At 37.5% G+C, this 21549-nt stretch overlaps 1 protein-coding gene across 15 annotated transcripts in view; it reads left to right on the forward strand.

The window, feature by feature from the left end:
• The window catches only part of VPS13B (vacuolar protein sorting 13 homolog B), an 869944-nt gene that overhangs the window by 593665 nt on the left and 254730 nt on the right, over nt 1-21549 (forward strand). The window contains exon 34 of one of the 15 annotated variants that reach the window (XM_063709402.1): nt 10482-10871. The exons of the other annotated variants lie outside the window; for them this stretch is intronic. Within the exon in view, the coding sequence (XP_063565472.1) occupies nt 10482-10820 (339 nt within the window). The 3' untranslated portion in view covers nt 10821-10871. Of the gene's footprint in view, nt 1-10481; nt 10872-21549 lie in introns of those variants that run through there. 15 annotated transcript variants of the gene reach the window in all.

A 21549-nucleotide genomic window follows, 5' to 3' on the forward strand; every position in this document is an offset into this window, starting at 1 on the left:
CTTTAAAAATTGTTGGGCTACTCAGTGCAGCTTTTGTCAGAATGTGTACTTAGGCAACTACCCAGGATCCATAACACCGTAACACCAGCTAGCATATTGGGAAGTCACCCTGTGTGAGACAGTAGTCTAAGTGTTTTATATAGCTTAACTCCTTTAATCTTCATAATCACTCTCTGAATTTGGGGTTGCTTTTCAGATTGGATAGATATGGAAACAAAGTCTCAAGGAAGTCCTGTAACTTGTACCTAGCTAATAATTATCAAAGCCAGGTGGGCAGGCACACTCTCTCACATACACACCCCACTTGAGAATATGTTGGTTAGAAGCACTACAGTTTAGTGACCTAACCGGTATGGATGTGGGTGTTCTTAGGGTCAGTTAAGCAAAAATGAGGCTTTACAAGGCCTTAATTGTCCTTGTATATAATTTGCATTTTATTGAATTGCAATGGTAAGCCATCAAAGAGTCAAAAACAAGAGAATGACATGATCAGATTCACATTTGGAATAGTGGCAGGTGGACTAGGCAGGGAGACCCAGCATGGTAATCTCCTGTAGTAATTCAGATAACGAAAGCATAAATTGAAGCACTCATTTGGGGAAGAGAGGAGAAAAACCAGTAATGGGCTAACTTTGCATTTGCCTGAGAGGCAGTGTCTCAGCACATGTATTGAAGCAGAGCAAGTGCTGGAGAGCTTGCTTTCTCCAGCTGTTCCAAACTGGATAACAAAAGGCAATGACTCTTCTGTTTACATGTTTGCTTGTAGGCATCAGCTATTCCTAAACTGGAAGGCCCCTGATTGGCATCTCCCTGCACTTTGCACCTTTATTGAACTCTTGACCAGCTCACTGTTTCCTTTATACCCTAAATAAAAATGTTAGACTGGACTATTGTCTTTTTAAAGTTTCAAGGAGAAGCTTTTTATTTGTTTTACTGGTTTCCTTTTTTTAATTTTTTTTTATTATACTTCAAGTTCTGGGATACATGTGCAGAACGTACAGGTTTGTAACATAGGTATACACGTACCATGGTGGTTTGCTGCACCCATCAACCCATCATCTACATTAGGTATTTCTCCTAATGCTATACCTCCCCTAGCCCCTGACCCCCCAACAGGCTCCAGTGTGTGATGTTCCCTTCCCCGTGTCCATGTGTTCTCATTGTTCAACTCCTACCTATGAGTGAGAATATGTGGTGTTTGGTTTTCTGTTCTTGTGTTAGTTTGCTGAGAATGATAGTTTCCAGCTTCGTTCATGTCCCTGCAAAGGGCATGAACTCATCATTTTTTATGACTGCATAGTATTCCATGGTGTATATGTGCCACATTTTCTTTATCCAGTCTGTCATTGTTGGGCATTCAGGTTGGTTCCAAGTCTTTGCTATTGTGAATAGTGCTGCAATAAACATACGTGTGCATGTGTCTTTATAGTAGAATGATTTATAATCCTTTGGGTATATCCCCAGTAATGGGATTGCTGGGCCAAATGGTATTTCTGGTTCTAGATCCTTGAAAAATTGCCACACTGTCTTCCACAACGGTTGAACTAATTTACACTCCCACCAACAGTGTAAAATTGTTCCTATTTCTCCACATCCTCCACACCATCTGTTGTTTCTTGACTTTTTAATGATCACCATTCTAACTGGCCTGAGATGGTATCTCATTGTGGTTTTTGTTTGCATTTCTTTAATCACCAGTGATGATGAGCTTTTTTTCATATGTTTGTTGGCTGCATAAACGTCTTCTTTTGAAAAGTGTCTGTTCATATCCTTTGCCTACTTTTTGATGGGGTTGTTTCTTTCTTGTAAATTTGTTTAAGTTCTTTGTAGATTCTAGATATTAGCACTTTGTTAGATGGGTAGATTGCAAGAAATTTCTTCCATTCTGTAGGTTGCCTGTTCACTCAGATGATAGTTTCTTTTGCTGTGCAGAAGCTCTTTAGTTTATTTAGATCCCACATTTGTCAATTTTGGCTTTTGTTGCCATTGCTTTTGGTGTTTTAGTCATGAAGTCTTTGCCCATGCCTATGTCCTGAATGGTATTGCCGAGGTTTTATTGTAGGGTTTTTATAGTTTTAGGTCTAAAATTTAAGTCTTTAATCCACCTTGAGTTAATTTTTGTATGAGGTGTAAGGAAGGGGTCCAGTTTCAGTTTTCTGCATGTGGCTAGCCAGTTTTCCCAACACCATTTATTAAATAGGGATTCCTTTCTCCATTGCTTGTTTTTGTCAGGTTTGTCAAAGATCAGATGGCTGTAGATGGGTGGTGTTATTTCTGAGGCCTCTTTTCTGTTCCATTGGTCTATATATCAATTTTGGTACCAGTACCATGCTGTTTAGGTTACTGTAGCCTTGTAGTACAGTTTGAAGTCAGGTAACATGATGCCTCCAGCTTTCTTTTGCTTAGGATTGTCTTGGCTATGCAGGCTGTTTTTTGGCTCTCACCACTCCTATTCAACATAGTATTGGAAGTTCTGGCCAGGGCAATCAGGCAAGAGAAAGAAATAAAGGGTGTTCAAAGAGGAAGAGAGGAAGTCAAATTGTCTCTGTTTGCAGATGACATGATTGTATATTTAGAAAACCCCACTGTCTCAGCCCAAAATCTCCTTAAGCTGATAAGCAACTTCAGCAAAGTTTCAGGATACAAAATCAATGTGCAAAAATCACAAGCATTCCTATACACCAATAATAGACAAACAGCCAAATGATGAGTGAACTCCCATTCACAGTTGCTACAAAGAGAATAAAATACCTAGGAATCCAACTTATAAGGGATGTGAAGGACCTCTTCAAGGAGAACTACAAACCACTGCTCAAGGAAATAAGAGAGGACACAAACAAGTGGAAAAACATTCCATGTTCATGGATAGGAAGCATCAATATCGTGAAAATGGCCATACTGCCCAAAGTAATTTATAGATTCAATGCTATCCCCATCAAGCTGCCATTGACTTTCTTCACAGAATTACTGGTTTTATTTCCAAATATGAAAAAAGACAAGCATATTGAAATGTCAGTGGGAAGAATCCAATTGAAAGAGAGATTGGAATTTATTGGAATGAGAAGGAAAAAATGATACAACGACATTCCTAAATTAGTGGAGTATTGTATGTCCCTAAAAAAGGCAGAGAGGTTAACATTAGGATGCAGGATATTTCTTCTAACATAACCGAAAGTAAGAGGGAAGATGACCACAGATGCAAGTGCAGCACTTCCCTCTTATCTGTGGGTGATACATTCCAAGACCCCCAGTGGATGCCTGAAGCTATACATAGTACCAAACCCTGTTTATCCTATGTTTTTCCTGCACATACATATCTATGATAAAGTTTAACTTATAAATTAGTCACAGTGAGAGATTAACAATAACTAATAATAACTAATAAGATAGAACAATTATAACAATGAGCCAGCATCATCATAATGCTTGTCCTTTAGGGCCATTATTAAAATAAGGGTTAGTTGAACACAGCACTGTAGTACAGGAACAGTTGATCTGATCATCAAGATGGCTACTCAGTGAATAATGGGCGGGTCATATATACCACATAGATACACTGGACAAAGGGATGATTCACGACCCAGGCTGGATGGAGCTGGAAGGTGTGGGAGACTTCATCACACTACTAAGAATGGCATACAATTTAAAACTTACGGACTCTTTATTTCTGGAATTTTCCATTTAATATTTTCAAAACCATAGAAAGTAAAACCATGGATAAGAGAGGACAATGGTAGATTCACAGGTTTTGTTAATAGGTATTTGAAACATGCCCATTTGATGATTTTTTCCTCTGTGAACTAAGATGTAAGGCCATCTATTAAGGAATAAGTAGGGCTTACAGGTTTGAGATGGGTGGCAGGAACCTGCTTATTCTATTTAAATTTTAACTTTTAGCCTAGTAAATATAAATCAGAATCTAGAAAAATACATACAAATAATGGTGAAATATAAAGATTTCTAAAATTTAAGACTGGAGGCATAAAAACACAATGTAAATTCAGGCCACAAGGACTGAACCTCAAATTTGGCTCTAAACTTCTTGGCAGCCCAAAAAAGAGGTAGACTCAGTTACTAATAAATCGCTTAAGAGTTTTACTAATTTTTGGAATGTAGATCTTTTAAAATTTTTAATGTTAGAATGGTCTTAGATTTACAGAAAAGTTATGGAAATGGTATAGAAAGTTGCCTTATATCCTGTACCCAGTTTCCCTTCTTGTCAACATTCTACAATAATATGGTACATTTTCACAACTAATGAACCAACAGTGATACATTATTATTAATTGCAGTTCATATTTTATTTGCATGTTCTCAATTTTTGCTAAAGACACTTTACTAACATCCTTTTTCTGTTCCAGGATCATCCTGGATACCACATTACGTTTGGTTATGTCTCCATAGGTTCCTCTAGAATACGACAGTTTCTCATAGTTTCCTTGGTGTTTTTTTTTTTTTTTTTTTTTGAGACAGAGTCTTGCTCTGTCGCCCAGGCTGGAGTGCAGTGGCATGATCCCAGCTCACTGCAAGCTCCGCCTCCTGGGTTCGCGCCATTCTCCTGCCTCAGCCTCCTGAGTAGCTGGGACTACAGGCGCCTGCCACTGCGCCCGGCTAATTTTTTTTTTTTTGTATTTTTAGTAGAGATGGGGTTTCACAGTGGTCTCGATCTCCTGACCTAGTGATCCACCCGCCTCGGCCTCCCAAAGTGCTGGGATTACAGGTTCCTTGGTTTTGATGAGCTTGACGGTTTTTAGCAGTACTGCTCAGATATTTTGTAGAATGTCTTTTAATTTGGATTTGTCTGATGTTAAGGGAGGAGTATCTACATAAATCACATGGAATTCTTCTGTTCAAGGGATTTGTCTATTCTCCTTCATATAGGATACGTGTTATAAATAAAACATTTTATTGAAAGATGTGTCTTTAACTCTCAAAAACATTTAAAAATCAGTTAATAGTACAGATTGCAACTGTAATTAATTCCTTCTATGCCAGGCATTTCTAAGTCTTTCAGAGCTTTAGTCTTTTCATTTGCAATATGTGAGATTTGCACTATGTTATTTGGCCTTCACCTCCCTTACTAGTCTTTCATTAGTGATGTTGATGACCTGAGGGAAAACCCATGACTGACCTCCAGTGGTAATATGTGCTGTGGTCCAAGAAATAAATGCGTATTTGTTGACTTGAGATGAGTTGGAGCAACTAGGTAGTTAAGAAAAAGTAGGGCCGGGCGCGGTGGCTCACGCCTGTAATCCCAGCACTTTGGGAGGCCGAGGCGGGCGGATCACGAGGTCAGGAGATCGAGACCATCCTGGCTAACATGGTGAAACCCCGTCTCTACTAAAAATACAAAAAATTAGCCGGGCGTGGTGGCGGGCGCCTGTAGTCCCAGCTATTCGGGAGGCTGAGGCAGGAGAATGGCGTGAATCTGGGAGGCGGAGCTTGCAGTGAGCTGAGATTGCGCCACTGCACTCCAGCCTGGGCGACAGAGCCAGACTCCGTCTCAAAAAAAAAAAAAAAAAAAAAAAAAAAAAAAAAGAAAAAGAAAAAGTAACACAGATAGACTGCTTCTAATTGTTGATAGTTCATGAAAAGTTTCAATTGTCTATGAAACGACTAGAGAAGTTTCTTTCTAGAAGTAACCCATAAATGTCTCTTTCTTCTAATTTTGTGAAATTTGAGCCATTTGGTAAAAAAAAATGAGTCTAAACACTCTATTCTTCAATCTATAGATAACTCTAATCCTAGATATAATCATTTCATAAATGTTTCTCCTGCTTAATTTATCTCCTCAACATTTTAGAAGAGTTTTGGCAGTCATTAATTTTAGTTCTAAAATATTTTCTGAAATTAACTTCCCATCATTCTAGTTTTTTCCTCAGGCATCTCTCTTTTCATGGAGCCATATTCACATAAATTCTAAGATCTTTCCCTTTCAATAGCCTTGGAAGATATTTGTGAATCTTTGGAATGTGGGTGTCTCTCTATCTGTGATAATTCCTCTAATATTGCTTTTAGCATTCTCCAGGGCAGGTGGGTGGATCTAGGTTCTCTGGGGCCTGAAGTTGGTCCTTTTTAAAAAGAATACAAATTATAATTACAAAATTAGGTTCAGGGTCATGAAATGGCCTGTGCAAGTAAGAGGCCTTGGAGCTGAAACTTTTTTTGTTTGTTTGCTTGTTTGTTTGCTTGTTTTGAGACAAGGTCCCGCTGTATCACCCAGGCTAGAGTGCAGTGGTGCAATCTTGGCTCACTACAACCTCTGCCTCCCAGATTCAAGGGATCCTCCCACCTCAGCCTCCTGAGCAGCTGAGACTACAGGCGCATGCCACCAAACCTGGCTAATTTTTGTATTTTTTTTTTTTTTTTCGGTAGATACGGGGTTTTGCCATGTTGCCCAGTCTGCTCTCAAAACTCCTGGGCTCGAGTGATCCACCTGCCTTGGCTTCCCAAAATGCTGGGATTATAGGCATGTCCAGCAGCCCGGGCTGAAACTTTTTTAATGTTTTGGTAAATCTTCCTCAAACAGCCTCAGGTGAAAACTGACATTACTATTATATTCGTGTTCTCTTGCTGCTATAAGAAATTATCACAAACTTAGTGGTTTGGAACAGCACAAATTTATCTTTCAGTTCTTTCAGCAGTCTGACACAGATGTCTCACTGGACTAGAATCTGGATATCAAGCCAGATGTCAGTCCCATCTGCTCTGGAGGCTAAGGCTGAAGGATCACTTAAGCTCAGGAATTCAAGAGCAGTCCAGACAACATAGCAAAACTCAGTTTCAAAAAAAAAAGAAAAAAGAAAAAAAAGATGTCAGCATGGCTTTGTTTGCTTCAGAAGGGCCATAGGGGAGAATCCATTTCCTTGCCTTTTCTTTTCTTTTTCTTTTTCTTTTTTTTTTTTTTTGAGACAGAGTTTCACTCTTGTTTCCCAGGCTGGAGTGCAGTGGCGTGATCTCAGCCACTGCAACCTCCGCCTCCCAGATTCAAGCGATTCTCCTGCCTCATCCTCCAAAGTAGTGGGATTACAGGCATGCGCAATCACGCCCAGCTAATTTTGTATTTTCTAGAGGCTTCCTGCATTCTATGGCTTATGGTATTCTTCCTTCATCTTCGATGCCAACAGTGGCAGGTCAGGTTCCTATATTGTATTAAATATGTCTCTGACTGCTCTTCCATCATTACATGTCTCTTTAAGCACAGGAAGGAACAGTTCTCAGCTTTTAAAGACTTGTGGTTAGATTGGACCTACTTGGATAATTAAGGATAATCTCCCCATTTCAAGATCTATAACCTTAATCACTCTGCAGAGTTCCTGCTGCCATGTAACCAACAAACCTTCAATTTGTAAAAAACACAGTAACTGTGAAGCACAATAAAGCCAAATGCAATAAAAAGAGGCTTGTTTATGTTAGTAAAAATGAAAGAGAAAGTATATAACCTTCTCTTCTTTTCCAAGAGAACATTAAACAAAATTATAAAATCTTTGTGAATACCCAACATTGTAACTATTTCCGGAGCTCCTTGATGAAAATTGTTTCATTTCATTGGTCTAGAGAGATAATCTGGATAGATGGAGCCCAAGATTAATGACCAATGATAGTTTATCTTATGCATCTAAGATACCATGTGTATTTTAAAAGAAAACTTTAGTCTCTTAACTCCTCTCCCACACGTAAGAAATGTGGTAGTTTCATACACTGTTGGGCCTAGACCTGTGTTCAGATTGTCCCAGGTATTTCCCTCACTCCCATTACCCTATGATTCTTTTCAGTTAAGTGTCTTTAAGAGATGGAAGCTCAAAAGTTAATAAGAGAAAGTCTATTGAATTATATATAGGTCTAGTAGCAGGTCATATACAATTTGTATTATCGATTATCTCACATAAAAGAACTCTAGAACAATGGTTCTCACATCGTTTGGTTTCAGAATCCCTTTACAGTCTAAAAACTTGAGGACCACAGGGAACTTTTGTTTATGTGGGTTGGCTATAACCCATTACTGTTTATTAGCTATAACCTAATATTTACCATATAAAAATTAAAATAGGACATTTAAAAATATTAATTCATTTAATAAATATTAATAAAAATGCCTTAGATGTAAACATAAATAACAGTCATATTTCCAAATAATAACAATTATATTTTTCAAAACAAAAACAATCACTGGCATTTTCTCAAATTTGTGTGAATTTCTTGAATGTATGCCTTAATGAAAGACAGCTAGATTTCTTTATTTGCTTCAGTCTGTTGCAATATTTGTTTTGGTTGAAGCATATGAAGAAAATACAGCCTTACATAGATCTGTAGTTAGAAGAGAGAGTATTTTAATAACCTTAAAGACAATTGTGGATATTCTTCCTTGATAATGCATTAAAACTCAACCAGTGGTAGTATATTTTTTTAATCTACTTTTTTTTTTTTTTTTTGAGACAGGGTCTCACTTTGTTGCCCAGGCTGGAGTGCAGTGGTATGATCGTGGCTCACTGTAACTTCGATCACCCATGCTCAAGCCATCCTCCTACCTCAGCATCCCTAGTAACTGGGACCACAGAGACATGCCACCATGCCCAGCTAATTTTTTTTTTTTTTGGTAGTTTTTTTTTTTGGTAGTGACAGAGTCTTACTCTCTTGCTCAGTCTAGTCTTGAACTCCTGGGCTCAAGTGATCCTCCTGCCTCCTCCCAAAGTGCTAGAATTATGGGGGTAAGCCACTGCATCTGGCCTGTCCACATTATTGACTGAATTTGTTAAACAGCTTTGTTGAAATACAATTCACACATCATACAATGTGCACATTTAAAATGTACAGCTGTATGACCTTTATTGTATTCAAAGTTATGTAGTCATCACCACAATTTTGGAATAATTTTAACAACACATTCAATTTTATAATATTTTTTCACACCAAAAAGAAACCTCATAACTACCCCCAATTTCCCCATCTCCTCCACTGCTAGGCAACCGCTAACATACCTTGTTTCTCTATCTATTTGCCTATTCTGGGCATTGATGTAAATGGGGTCATATAATATGTGGTCCTTTGTGGCTGGCTTCATTCACTTAGTGTAATGTCTATATTATTCCTCTACGTTTTAGCCTGTATCGGTATTTACTTTTATTGTTGAGTAATATTTTATTGTATAGATATATACCATAGATGTTTTTTTAAAAAATATATATATATTTATTAGGTGATGGACTTTTGGGTTGTTTCTACCTTTTGGCTATTATGAATAGTGTTGCTATGAACATTCATGTGCATGTTTTTGTGTAGACATGTGATTTCATTTGCCGTAGGAATATACTTAGAAATAAAATTGCTAGATCACATGGAAAGTCCTTGTTTAACCATGGTAGTTTCTTAAAGGTTAGTTGCAAAGTGAAATCGGAAACCATGACAACAGACTTTTCTTATTCTGTTATGTTATAGTTCATTGGTTTCTCTTGACTTAGAATTAATCTTTCACCCATGCACGATTTTGTAACATTATATATTAGTCATAATAGTCATTTGGAAAATATTTGTTTAGTTAGTTATGCAGATCTTCCAAAAGTTTATACATTTTATTACGCAATATCAAAATTCACATTGGTTAATATTACCACTGATTTCATCAGAAAAACCTAAATATTGGGAATTTTATCAGGTTCATAATGACTCATTTTAGTTTTCAAAAATGCTAATTTTTGCTTAAAAGCTTAAATTTTATCATTGGCAACAAACGCTATCTATAGTTTTCCTTGAAGTAACAGGCCCACTTTGTTCATTATAGAGAAAATGTTTGTGAAGTACCCAATTTGGAGGAACTGTAGTTTTGTCAGTTCCTCAAACAAAAATGCTTTTCCATAAAGAAATCAGTTAGTACAGCTTGCAGTTTAGTTGCACATCTGCTTTTCCTTGAGGCTATCATTTTGTGGTATGCAGCAAAAATGTCTTATATGTACTTCCTATTTCATTGAACTGAATATTAAAAAGATGTTTATTAATGGGTCAGGATTTAATAAGATGAATAATTTTTGCTGTTTCATTAAGAACGTCCTTAAATGAAAACTAACTTAGTTTGCTTCTTACCGCAAGTGTATGGTCAGAAGGATTCAGCAAGAAATAGCTGTTTTCATGCTACTGCCTGGATTCATGCTAAGGCACTCAGTATTGCTCTTGCACCATCAGTGCACATGTCAACAGGGTGAAAAACACAAGCAGTGCCTTAGAATTATTATGAAATTAGTTTTGATGTTAAACGGTCCTTAATAGGGTCTCTGGGACCTCGGGGGATCCATGGACCATGCTTTCACAAATGCTCCTCTCACACACCCAACTTTCTGTCCCTGTTTCTTTTTCTCTAAAACTAATATTTCCAGAAATGTTAAGATTAATGGAAAGTCATTTGTCATTTTGAGTAGAAACAAATATATTTTTGTTATCTTGGAATATGCTGTTGTTTTGATCATATTTCTCCTGTTTAATTCCTCAAGGATCTAGAACCAGAAATACCATTTGACCCACCAATCCCATTACTGGGCATATACCCAAAGGATTATAAATCATCCTACTATAAAGACACATGCACACATATGTTTATTGCAGCACTATTCACAATAGCAGAGACTTGGAACCAACCTGAATGCCCATCAATGATAGACCTGATAAAGAAAACGTGGCACATGTACACCATGGAATACTACGCAGTCATAAAAAATGAGTTCGTGTCCTTTGCGGGGACATGGATGAAGCTGGAAACCATCATTCTCAGCAAACTAACACAGGAACAGAAAACCAGACACTGCATGTTCTCACTCATAAGTGGGAGTTGAACAATGAGAACACATGGACTCGGGGAGGGGAACATCACACACCAGGGCCTGTCAGGGGGTGGGGGGCTAGGGGAGGGATAGCATTAGGAGAAATACCTAATGTAGATGATGGGTTGATGGGTGCAGCAAACCACCATGTCACATGTATACCTATGTAACAAACCTGCACGTTCTGCACATGTATCCCAGAACTTAAAGTATAATAAAAAAAAGTTTCATAATCTAAAGAAATTCAGAAAATAAACAATATTAAAATGAGGAAACATTGGAAATTAGTTTTTTACTTATTTGCCTAATATTGAGTAGTAAATTTTCTTATTCTAATCTGGAAACCAAGACTTTTATCAGCTATTTTACTAGAAAATCTATGTGAGATATTATAACTTAGAAGAAGTCCAAAGCATAGGCTTAATTTGTCTGTCATATTGAATAATCTTCAAATAATCTTTTAGTCTTCAAAAATGGTTATAGAAAAACTGTTAGATTTGAGAAATTGGATATGAATTATGCTGACATTCTAACATTCTCAAGTTAAATTCCCCTAAGCAGTGTTTTATGGGAAATGAATTCATTTGAACAACTTAAAGAAATATTTTAAGAATGAGATGTGCCTTTAGTTATAAAACCTCTTACTGCTGCAAACATATGTAAGAATTTTGCAGTAGGTTGAATGAATTAGCTATATAAAAGTCTGCAAGTAAACTTCCTTCCTATAGAAAATATAATAGACATGAAATAAATTATGTAGAGATATTTAGCTGGTTGAAATCAGTTTCATTTTTGTCAGTGCTTTATTTGTAATATATTTTTGATAGGAATTTTCAGAAGACTTAAAGTACATATTTATACTTTTGTACTTTAAAATAATCACATTATTAATAGTGATGAAAATAGCAATAGATAATACTTATTGACTGCTTGCCAAGTACTACCTGTTTTTTTATATGCATTATCTCATTATCTCATTTAATTCTCAAATAGCTAAATGAGGACTGTTCTTACTGGGAACAAATAAACCAAAAAAAAAAAAAAAAAAACTCAAAGCTTTGGATGTGGCAATCATTGACATACTTATTTGTTATGGGAGTAATTTCACTACCCTAAAACAGCATTTTTACACTCTAAGCAGTCTTCTGTTTGATAACAAGGATTGTTTTGTGGTAGATGTTTTGCTTTTTGCTCTCTTTTAACACTGGTAAAATAGACTGGAAAGTCTTTTAGCCTTTCTATAAACTTTAAAACATTGTTTTCTTTCCAGAAATACTGTTCTCATAGACTGGGTTTGATTGAATTTTTCTGTAAAGAAATACAGATAAAGGATAAGATGTGGTATCTAAAAATTTTAGGACTCTGAGGACTAAAAATGATAAAGATGAAAATGATGACATTTATTGTATACTTATTATTAGCTAAGAATGGTAAATACTGAGTATTAGCTCTCTCTATAACTCCGTGAAATATAGGTACTATTCTTATTCCCACTTTTCAAAAGGGGGAACTGAGACACAGAAAATTTTAAGTTATTTTCCAAAGGTCCTGTTATTTGTAAGTGATACAGCCATGATTTCAACCCAGATTTTATGTCTAAAGTATGGCTGTGTTTCTGCCATTAGACTAGCAATCTGGATTCCTAATCCTGGCTTTAGAGATTGTGTTCTTGTGCAACTTTCCTAAACTCTTTAAACTTCACTCTCCTCATCTATCAAATGAGAATAAGAGTAGCAGTGCTTAACGTTATGAGCATCACAGATCCCTGTGGGGTGTGTTGTGAGAATAAAAAAGAAAGTAAAGTATTCAGCACAATTCTTGGTACACAAAAGTACTCAGTAAATGGAAATATCTGTGGTGGTGAAATAAAGTCTCTCTTATTGAGTGTATTTCCAGCCATGTGGTCCTTACTACTATGCCACAATACTAAATATTCTGCTGACTTCCTGCCTTCTATTTTAAGCCAGTCTAACATACACAGCAGCCAGAGTAATTATCCTAAGGTTTATTTAGGGTCATTTCAGTCCTTTCTTCAAAAACCTTCATTGCTTCCCTTTGCCTGCTGAACTAAATAAGAACTCAGCCTGCTACTGAAGCCTCCAATTTGTCTTTCTTGCTTTATTCTTTCTCACAGAAACCTGTGTAGTTCTCATTTGGAGTGGGAATACAGTTGTTTGGAAATGTTTTAGAACGTCAGCATTACTAAAGGTCTACACTCAGCATTTAGAGGATTAGGACCAGGGACACTCCATATTATTCTGTGAGTGTGACAATCTCAGACATGAATAGTCTCAGACAAATGTGGATAGTCAACTTTTTCCACTTCCTACTCTGAACCCCTTCCCTATTTTCCTAGTATCATTCCTTTACTCCTGCTATCTATTTGGCTATTTTATATCTCTCTTTCTAATTCTGTGGCAGCTGTCATCTTATCTAGCCTTCAAGGCCAAGCTTAAATGATCATTTGTATTTCTGGATTCCTCCAGTTTCTATGTGAAACCACCCTTGTATCTTTTTTAAAAAAATCTTAGATAGCTTTACCCTTTATACTTGTTTATAATTATAATTATTTTTCATGAAGAAGACAATTAACTACCATGAAATCTTTTTTAAAGACAAGTTCAAAGTCTGATTCATCTTTAGTGTCTCAAAATGTGACTATGTTGTTATACCTTTTAGGTATTTCTGGAGGGTAGACAGCCTGTTTTACATTCTTTGGGCATAAATACTCTGCCTTATGTATCTCAGCATTGCTGATGCCTCACATAGTACCAGGCCAGTGACCAATGATAAATTCTTGTTTTCTAAATCAATTCCTGTAAGTAGACTGAAAGTTTCTTGAAGGCAGTTAAAACAATATTTATTATTTGGTTGTTCACCTATCAGCATTCTTATTTGCCCATCTATCCATTCACCTGTCCCTTACTTCATTCAGAAAGACTATGAAAGAGCTGGCAAGAGCAGCGACTATACTTTCCTGTGTATATGAAACAATAGATAGCACGATTTCTTTTATTTACTAGGTGCTTAATATATTTTGTTGTGTGGACTTGTTAGTAGCCTGGAGCATAAAGGAAAGGTGAAAATGTTTTCATTTCTTCTGTTGTTCAGTGGTAAATTACCATAGATGTCAAAGCACCCGGGACCTGAATAACAGGTTATAGAAATGTAAAATTGGATAAATATGGTTTCTTTTAACGTGGTGACATGCTATCAAAAATATATATACTCTGAACAGACCATTTAAAAATAGAAGAAGAAGAAGAAGTCTTGCTATGTTACCCAGGCTGCAGTACAGTGACTATTCATAGGCGCAGTCCCATTACTGCTCAGCACAGGAGTTTTGACCTGCTCCATTTCCAACCTGGGCTGGTCACTCCCTCCTTAGGCAACCTGTTGGTCTCCTGATTCCAGGAGGTCACCATATTGATGCTGAACTTAGTGTAGACACCCAACTGGCATAGTGCACTACAGCCCAGAACTCCTGGGCTCAAGCCATCCTCCTGCCTTAGCTTCCCAAGTACCTAGACTACAGACGCACACCATAGGAACCTCTTAGTACTTGTCTAATTTATACCCCTCAGTTAAATAAACAATAAGAAATTAAATGACAAATTCAAGGGCAAACACAGATTTACATTCAGAGATTACTGGCAGATTATGTAGGCTACTGTGATTTCACTAGAGAAAAATAACTCCCTAAAATAGTTTTTATTTTAAATTTTATACACACATACACACACACACACACACACATATTTTTTTTTGAGATGGAGTTTTGCTCTTGTTGCACAGGCTGGAGTGCAATGGCGCAGTCTCAGCTCACCACAACCTCCGCCTCCCGGGTTCAAGCGATTCTCCTGCCTCAGACTCCCAAGTAGCTGGGATTACAGGCATGTGCCACCACACCCGGCTAATTTTGTATTTTTAAGAGAGATGGGGTTTCTACATGTTTGGTCAGGCTGGTCTCGAATGCCCAACCTCAAGTGATCCGCCCACCTCGGCCTCCCAAAGTGCTGGGATTACAGGCCTGAGCCACTGCGCCTGGCCTAAATTACAATTATTTTAAAAGTGTTTCAGTATAAGAAGGAAGTCTAGGATTATTTTAACCTGAGTATTTCATGGGATTTAGGCTTTATCCGGGTCATTTAGAAATAGTCCTACGTTATTTAATGATTTAAAACAGAACTTTATGCTTTCATTATTTGGATTAAATCAACTTCTATTATTTTTTCTTATCCTGAAGCAATAATCTAGAGAAAAAAGCAGATGCCTTTACCAAGTTTCATGTTAAAAAATTTACTTGCCAGCCAGATGTGGTGGCTCACGCCTGTAATCCCAGCACTTTGGGAGCCTAAGGCAGGTGGGTCACCTGAGGTTGGGAGTTCGAGACCAGCCTGACCAACATGGAGAAACCCTGTCTCTACTAAAAATACACAATTAGCCAGGCGTGGTGGCACATGCCTGTAATCCCAGCTACTGGGGAGGCTGAGGCTGGAGAATCACTTGAACCCAGGAGGCAGAGGCTGCGGTGAGCCGAGATTGCGCCATTGCACTCCAGCCTGGGGAACAACAGTGAAACTCCATCTCAAAAAAAAAAAAAAAAAAAATTTTTACTTGCCAAAATAAGTACCAGGAAGTTTTCATGTCTTCTAAAATTTGCCTTTGTTTCAATGTAATAATTACTCATGTGTTATTATTATAAGTAATATTATTAGCCATCTTCTAAATGAGGTAGTACAGTATAGTGCAAAAACCATAGAATGGTCAGAAAAGCTGTTTTCTAATCCTGGCGCTACCACTTACTGGCTTTGAAAGACAGCAAATTCTGTGATTCCTCTGAGCCTGTTTCCCAGTCTATAAATTTGGGATAGTACTCCTTAATCCTTAATCTTATTGTGAGGCCTTGCTGAAATTATGCTCATTGAAAACAAACACTTAAGCTTGGCATTTAGTAGACACTCCTCAAAAGTTGTAGTAGTTATCACTGCTAGAATCTGCTACCATAGATTAATTTGTAAGTTTTTAAAAACTCTTTATTCCCTTGATAAGGAAAAGTGTATGCTTAAATATGTTTTGGCAGTTTATAATGGATCACTGTCTAGATCTCTTTTGGATTCTCCATTAATCTGAACTAAAAATCAGATAAATTTCTGTAAAATTTGTTTTGCCACACCTGATGGAATCATGGTCAAGTCACTTTACCTCTCTGGGCCTGTTTCCTGCTGGCAAGGGGAGTTGTGACGTGTGAATGTTAAAGCCCCTTTCAGTTCGAGAATTCAGTGATTATTTTTGGAATATTATTATTATAATGATTCATTTAAAAGTCCAACTTTCTTTCAATTGTTTATTGTCTTTTTTATGCGATGCTAGTATATATGTATATTATAGGCAATATATACATAGACATTAATATATATATGTAGGTAGGTGTTTTCTAAACCTAGTCTATGATGATAATCATCAGGAGTGCTCATTAAAATGAGTTAAAAATCTCCTCTACAGATTCAGTAAGTCTGGAGAAGGCCCCAGGAATTTGTAGTTTGATGAGCATACCACATGATTATTATTATCACCAAGTTTAAAACTGCTGTATTCTTTTACTCTGTTTTAGCTAAAAATTAATTTGGACTTTACCATTTTGGCAGGGAGAGGGAGAAGAAGAGCCTATATCTTGAGATGCTGAGGTCCAGTCTCTGGACATTTATTTCATGCAACAAATATTTATTGTATGTTTACTATGCCAGATAATAAAGGAATTTACTACCTAGATGGATAATTTTTTTTAAAAAACTCACGAGATAATGAGTAATAGATGTATAAAGAAAGGACTGAAGAGCAGAGAGAAGGAAATGATCAGTTCTGCCTATAGGGGTGAAGAAGAGGTATCTCAAGACGTTTAAGAGGAAGTAACACTTAGGGTGAACTTTGAAAGATAAATAGGCATTTCACCAGCAGAAAATATGGAGAAAGGGAAATGATGTTAACAAGAAAGTATAAGAATGCCAGATATGGCCGGGCGCAGTGGCTCATGCCTGTAATCCCAGCACTTTGGGAGGCAGAGGTGGGCAGATCACGAGGTCAGGAGATTGAGACCATCCTTGCCAACATGGTGAAACCCCGTCTCTACTAAAAATACAAAATTAGCTGGACGTGGTGGCGGGTGCCTGTAATCCCAGCTACTCAGGAGTCTGAGGCAGGGGAATCACTTGAACCCGGGAGGCGGAAGTTGCGGTGAGCCGAGATTGCACCAGAAATCCTGTCTGTAAATAAATACACCAGATAGAAATCTGTCTCTAGACAAAAGAATGAAGAAAACTGGGAATAATAACTATAAAGGACTTTTTCCCCCACATTACAAAAATGTATTTGAAATAATTGACTGAAGTGACAATAATATATTGGGGGTTAATAACATATATGAAAGCAAAATGTCTGACAATAGTACAAAAGCTGAGTGAGGAGAAACGGAGATGTATAGTTGTAAGGTTCTTAGACTATATGTAAAGTGGTAGCATATTACATGAAGGCAGATTATAAGTTAAATTTTAAAAATATCAGCGCAGATACACATATACACAAAAATTGAAAAGTCATAAGATTTGACAGTTCAGATGTGTAAATTTGGGAGCTAAGAATTGCATCTCTCCTGTACCTCAAAAATAATTTCTCACATAGATGATCTATTTTAAGCCTAAAAATGAAGGTTGATTGTGTGAAACATATGCAAATAATATTACTTTGAAATAGTAAAACCTAGGTTTTGGGTTATTTGTTTGGGGTTTTTTTGTTTGTTTGTATTTTGTTTTTGAGACGGAGTCAGGCTCTGTCGCCCAGGCTACAGTGCAGTGGTTCCATCTTGGCTCACTGCAACCTCTGTCTCCCGGGTTCAAGCAATTCTCCTGCCTCAGGTTCCCAGTAGATGGGATATGGGCATGCATCACCACGCCCAGCAAATTTCTGTATTTTTAGTAGAGATGGGGTTTCACCAGGTTGGCCAGGCTGGTCTCAAACTCCTGACCTCGGGTGATCCACTCTTCTCTGCCTCCCAAATTGCTGAGACTACAGGCGTGAGCCACCACACCTAGCTGTTTTTGTTTTTCTGTTGTTTGTTTGTTTTTTGTTTTAACACATAACTTGCTTTGGACAGAATTAAGTGTAACTCCTGTAAGGAACAAGAAAACAATATAAGCCTATACTTAGACATCCATTACATTGAAAGATTTCTAAACAATTTTTCTACCCTAATTTATGCTAGGCTTTGTTGTTTTAAGATGGCAAAGTGTATAAATGGTGCCAGTCCCTGCTCAGGCAAAATTGTGAAGTAGAAGAAATGTGTTGTCCATTCCCTGTCCACTCCTCTTTGTATTGATTATCAACCTCATACCCAGCCCTTGCAGCTCACTCATGATCTCTCAGCTGTTAATTTTTTTTTTCTGATACTCTGTTCCCAGAAAAATGTACCCATCTTGGTAAGCTGTACTTTCCTTTCTATTGTGATAAATATTAACAATGACATAACCTCATGGAGAACTGCAGTTTGCTCCGTCAGTACCATGCTCCAAACAACTGGGAAGGGTAAGAGAAAAAGGGCAAATGATGTACTTTTCCTCTGTGTGATACTGTGACAATTTTCTAGCATGTTTCTTATATAATAGTGACTGATAAAAAGCCTTGATACCAGTAAGCAGTAGCAAATGTACTATTAATGTATTTCCTTTATAATAATTCTTCATGTGTATATTTCAAAAAAATATATATATATTCTGTCAATTGTTTCTCAGAGCAATCCCAGGAGTTTTCAGGTTTAGAAACCAAATCACAGAAAGTTGAAATGACAAAGGTAATCAAGTAAAGCCTGAACTAAAACCTAGGTCTGCTGAATCCTAGTTAATTGCATTCTCAAAAGCACAAGGAAAAATACTGGAATTGAGTGACAAAGTGGTTGTCTGCATGTTTGGGACTGCTGGCAAGAACTCATCTAGACTTTTTACAGCTTGAATAGAATTCATTACTATATGATCTTTGATGGAAATGTTAGAATTGTTCACAAGGGAAAGTCTAAAAATTCTGTCCATGAGCAACCTCAGAAAACTGCCGATGCTGCTAAACTTAACTCTGAGAATGGAATTCCACAGATTATCTGGTATTTTCTGCAGCCTGCCCAACTCAATAGACCCTTCATACGCCTCTGAATATAATCCTTTGACCTCGTTCTCTTTTAGTTATTTGTTTTTTCATTAAAGTATTATTCTTTTAGTGGCCTTTTTAATCAGCTTTGATGCCTATGGCTACAAATAACAGAAAACCTAGAGTATTGTACAGGAAGGAAATGTCTCAGCTCTCTTAACTCTTGTAAAACCCAGAGGTGACTCCAGAATGATCTCAGTCGAATACAGCTTCTTTTCTCCTAACTCTCTCTGCTCTGCTGTCCTTGATATGTTGGTTTCATCCTAGGCTGCTTTCCTCATGGTGGTGTTATGGCTATAATAGTTCCTATGTACATGTCTGCACTTCACGGTGGCCAAGTTGTTTCCCAAAGCTACCTTATAAGCATGAGGAAGCTTCCTTCCCAGAAGCCTTGAGAAAACCTCTTCCCATGTTTTATTAGACCAAATTATATCTCATGCCATTCCTGAACCAAGCCCTGTGATTTAAGCAGTGCCATATCTGAATGGCTTAGGCTTGAGTTTCTGAACCAAAGGAAAGGAAGATCACCCTTAGACCCATTCCACCCCTGGATCCTGGAGGTGGCTGCATATTTCCGTGAGACACATGGGCTGGGAGAAGGGGGTGCTGTGAAAAATTAGATTTCTCTTAGGATAGGGGAAAGTGGAATGTATGGTGAGTAGGTAATGATTAATGTCTGCATCAATTGTCTTGTTTTTTCCTCATCTGGCTTTTAGAATCATATAGAATAGTTAAAATAGTGTAAATTTTGATGTAAGACTAGCTTTCAGAGACCTCTTCTGGCACTTGGCCAGGTTCCTTAACTGCTCTTCTATGCCTCAGTTTCCCCACAATTTTATAATGATTAAAAATAATGTAGTCTGGCCAGGTATGGGAGTTTGCGTCTGCAATCCCAGTACTTTCGTAGGCCAAGACAGGAGGATTGCTTAAGTTCAGGAGTTTGAGACCAGCCTGGGCAATATAGTGAAACCTTGTCTCTACAAAAAATTTAAAAATTACCGGGTGTGGTGGTGGATGCCTATAGTCTTAGCTACTTTGGAGGCTGAGGTGGAAGAATCATTTGAGCTTGGGAAGTGGAGGTTGTATGCAGTGTGCTGAGATTGTGCCACTAAACTCCAGCCTGGGTGACAGAGCAAGACCCTGTCTCAAAATGATAGTAATAATAATAATAATAATAATAATAATAATGTAGGCAAGGAACTTAGCACATAGTATACATTTCAATAAGTAAATATAGCTGTTATTAATGGGTTTTTTACTTTTGAAATTATAAACAATAAGTGAAAGTTCCTTTTTCTCCTGCTGAGGCCTGTGCTATCCCCAAATAGTTATTATTAAAATTAGTAGACAAGAAACTGTTCATTAGAGAATGTAGGTAGGATGCTTACCATAAAATTCTTTCAAGTTTTTGTGTGTTTGAAAATTTTCATGATGACATTGAAAAAAAATAAGTTTACAAGAATGATAGTGCTGCAATAAAAACCACTGAGGGTGACTCAAGAGAACTAGAAACCAAAATTCTTCTTAAGACAGCAGTAAGTTTAACCCAGTTCAGGTGAATTGCTGGAATGATGTTTTCCTCTTATGTCCCAAGCATTCCATTTCTTTATGAGGAAATACACAGTCTAAAATACTGGGTTTCTTGCATTGAAACTCCTTGGCCTTAACTTTTGTGTGGGCAGCCTACAGCACCAAAGTATAATGAAATATGTATGAGATCTCAATAAAAGAGCTCTGGAGTTAGCCACTAAGAAATAAAGGGTGGGAGGGAAAGCTGTGCATAGAAGGAGAACCAGGAAAATGACCTTTATTGAGTTCCCATTATGTATGTGCCAAAGGCTCTGTGGTTATAAGGATAAATAAAATACTTTCCCAACCTCAAGAGAGCTCACACCTTAGATCAGAAGACACCCCTCTCAGTAAATAATTATGGCATATGATAAGAAGTGTCATGTGTCAGCTGGGTACAGTGGCTCACGCCTGTAATCCCAACACTTTGGGAGGCTGAGGCAGGTGGATCACCTGAGGTCAGGAGTTTGAGACCAGCCTGGCCAACCTAGTGAAACCCTGTCTCTACTAAAAAAAAAACAAAAAAAACAAAATTAGCCATGTGTGGTGGTATGCACCTGTAATCCCACTACTTGGGAGGCTCAGGCAGGAGATTCGCTTGAACCTGGGAGGCGGAGTTTGCAGTGAACTGAGACTGTGCTGCTGCACTCCAGCCTGGACATCAAAAGCAAAACTCCATCTCAAAAAAAAAAAAAAAAAAAAGTGCCATGTGTCTGAGAGCATACTGGAGAAAGAAAAACTAGAGGATCCTCATAAATCTTGCAGACTTCTTTAGTTAGGGTTAGGAAGAAGTTGTTAAAGATTGAGATTATTTCCCACAGAATTTTGTTGTTGGTTTAAGAGCACAAGTCACTGTTCTGCTGCTGACTTACTAAGATTTAACAAGAAACTTAGACTCCACCTTTTGCCTTTGTCAGCAAAATCCCCCAGTCTCTCTGTATGTGGAGATATAATTGAGAAAAATTACTTGCATTCCCTTCTC

The sequence above is a fragment of the Gorilla gorilla genome, chromosome 7 (genome assembly GCF_029281585.2).
Source record: "Gorilla gorilla gorilla isolate KB3781 chromosome 7, NHGRI_mGorGor1-v2.1_pri, whole genome shotgun sequence".
Lineage (NCBI taxonomy): Eukaryota > Metazoa > Chordata > Mammalia > Primates > Hominidae > Gorilla > Gorilla gorilla.